The 2,679-nt window shown below is 40.4% G+C and overlaps 1 protein-coding gene across 1 annotated transcript; it reads right to left on the bottom strand.

The window, feature by feature from the left end:
* Window positions 1–404: 404 nt before the first annotated feature.
* On the bottom strand, window positions 405–2,035 carry LOC139901170 (uncharacterized). Its single transcript, XM_071883903.1, has 5 exons — window positions 1,932–2,035; window positions 1,421–1,776; window positions 1,002–1,334; window positions 811–912; window positions 405–703 (listed from the first exon to the last, which is right to left on the bottom strand). Exons 1-5 carry the CDS (start codon window positions 2,033–2,035, stop codon window positions 405–407), a joined length of 1,194 nt encoding a protein of 397 aa, XP_071740004.1.
* Window positions 2,036–2,679: the final 644 nt, after the last annotated feature.

Raw genomic sequence — 2,679 nt, 5'->3', positions numbered from 1 at the left:
CAGCGGCTTCCTTGATTTGCTAAATCTTTATAATTTTGCCTTGATTTTGTTTCCATTTTTACTTGAACTTGATCAATAAGTTAAGAAATCGTGTCAACCAGGCCGGCGGCTTCATTGGGAAGCCGGTGGTTTCCTTGCCTTTTTCTTGATCAACAAGTTCTTTCAATTTTACATCGATTCTGGAACATTCTGGTGTATTCATCTCCAAGCCGGCGGCTTCAGTGACTCCATTCATCTAGCCTATTTGCAATTTTCTCTATTTTTGATTTTGTTTAATACATAAATTTGACATAATCATTAGAAATACCTTTTCCCATTTTTACCCATTTTAGTGTGTTTTGGCATCAAAATGACTCAAAAATACTAAGATAACTCCTCAAAATGTTATCAAAAAACTATATAATTTAGGAGTTATCAAAGCCATTTTTGAGAAGGAAGGCAGTCAAGGTTTCATAGCAAGCCCTGGGTGCATGTTTAAGGCCATAAAGGGCTTTGAACCAGAGATACACATGGTAGGGTTGTTTATGATCTATAAAACCTTTAGGTTGACTGACATAGACTTCTTCTTGAAGCACGCCGTTCAGGAAAGCAGTTTTGACATCCATTTGATAGACGGGAAACCGCTTGTGTGCAGCATATGATAGGAACAGTTGGATGGCTTCTAAGCGTGCTACATGAGTAAATATTTCGTCGTAGTCAATCCCTTCTTGTTGTCGATAACTTTAGCAACTAGACGTGCTTTTTTGTGAATGACAATGCCGTGAGTGTCCTATTTTTTGAAGATCCACTTGGTGTTAATGAAGGTTTTACCAGGTGGTCGTGGTACAAGTTCCCATACTTCAAGACGGTCAAATTGATGAATTTCTTCCTGCATGGCGATTGACCAGTTGGGATCTTGTAGAGCCTCATGAGCTGAGTGAGGTTCCACATTGCTTAGAAAGGCTAGAAACAGGCATTCATTTTTGGAGGCACCCGAGTTCGAATTGGAGCATCTGGATCACCTATGATTTGATGAATTGGGTGATCCATAGTCCATTTGGTAGTGTGCGGAAGTGGAGGATTGGTTTCATTGACAAGAGATGTATCAACATATGAAGAGGATGATGATCCTGTTAGATCCGTATTGACTGTAGGATAGGTTGCATTCTCTTCCCATAGAGGTACGGGTATTTTGACATTTTGCTCAATGGGAAACACGGGAGGAGATGTTTCATCAGAAACAGGGGCATTTGTTTCATTGGAAGGGGAGTTTTCACCAATCTCGAGGGGACAAGTGTCTACTATTGGAATATGAGAGGTGATAGTTGGAACATTAGTAGTAGTAGTAGACACTCCTGTGTCAAGTTCATCCAGAAGAAGAAATCAGATGAATCATTTTTAGCGGATGGTGATTCGCGCACGGAAACGGGAGTAGAGGAACCAATAGTGATGGATTCTGGGGGAATAGGTTCAGGACCTACCGTGGGAGTTGGTAGAGTTGGTGGAATGATGGGTTTAAACAACACATCGAGGTCATCCGAGGTTACAAGGGGAACATGTCGGAATGGAGATTTAGGTGTAGAAGGATTAAGACCGGGTCGAGAACCATTATGTCCAAGAAGTATTTCGAACATCTCGTCAAACTTCACATTTGTGCTTTCTTTAATGATGCGAGTTCGACGGTTATAGACATGGTAGGCCACACGATCCTGCAAATAGCTAATGAAAATGGCTTCATCACCACGAACATTAAACTTTCCAAGGTTTTCATCAGAGTTCAGAACATAGCAAACACACCTAAAAATGTGAAAGTACCTCACATTGGGTCAGCGATCAAAGAGGAATTCGTATGGAGTTTTGTAAAATCGACGATTAATGATAGAGAAATTTTGGGTGAAGCACGCAGTGTTGATAACCTCAGCCCAAATGGATGGAGTTAGCTTGGAGTAAACAAGCATTGTCCTTGCTGCTTCATCGAGAGTACGATTTCTTCTTTCAACAACGCCATTTTGTTGTGGAGTACGGGAGGCAAAGGTTTGATGAGTGATACCGGCATGGTCAAGATACGATTTGAGTTTTGAAATTTGGTGTTGTTATCAGTTCTGAGAATGCGTACAATCTTATTGGTGGAAAGTTGGGTTCTTTTGAAGAAATCATTGATTACGTTGGGAGTCTCAGATTTACTTTACAAAAATTTGACCCAAGTGTAACGTGAGTAATCATCAAATATTACCATAATGTACTTCCAACCGCCAAGACTGAAGACACGCAATAGGTCCACAGAGATCCATATGCAGCATTTGCAATGGACTTATGGTTCTATGTTCAGTTTTTGATTTATGGGAGGATTTATTAATCTTTCCCTTGGCACAGGCACGAGTAACGTGAGTGGAATTGAATGAGATGAGTGGAACACCGTCAACAAGATTATTGGAAACTAATCTATTGAGGTTTTGAGTATGCAAATGTGACATCCAGTGATGCCATAACCAAGAGGTTTCAGAAGAAGCCTTCAAAATGAGGAAAAGTGGCTGTGTATATGATGACATGTTTTTCATAGCCAGAGTATAGATGGTGGATGAACATTTTCCTACAAGAAGATCGTCGCCCTCCATGGTTTGTACACAACACTTGAATCTTTCAAAGATCACGATGAGATCACTATAACAGAATTGACTAATGCTAAAGAGACAGCACCCA

Source organism: Rutidosis leptorrhynchoides, chromosome 3 (genome assembly GCF_046630445.1).
Source record: "Rutidosis leptorrhynchoides isolate AG116_Rl617_1_P2 chromosome 3, CSIRO_AGI_Rlap_v1, whole genome shotgun sequence".
Lineage (NCBI taxonomy): Eukaryota > Viridiplantae > Streptophyta > Magnoliopsida > Asterales > Asteraceae > Rutidosis > Rutidosis leptorrhynchoides.
This window is presented reverse-complemented; position numbering and strand designations above follow the sequence as displayed.

What these genes read in the sequence shown, in the direction of transcription:
- LOC139901170 (XM_071883903.1), bottom strand. Translation starts at nt 2,035, where the DNA reads ATGCCGGTATCACTCATCAAACCTTTGCCTCCCGTACTCCACAACAAA. An exon ending in CCCAGAATCCATCACTATTG is followed by an intron (nt 1,335 to 1,420) that starts GTTCCTCTACTC and finishes AACTTGACACAG; the next exon opens with GAGTGTCTACTACTACTACT. An exon ending in ACTTGTACCACGACCACCTG is followed by an intron (nt 704 to 810) that starts GTAAAACCTTCA and finishes GACAACAAGAAG; the next exon opens with GGATTGACTACGACGAAATA.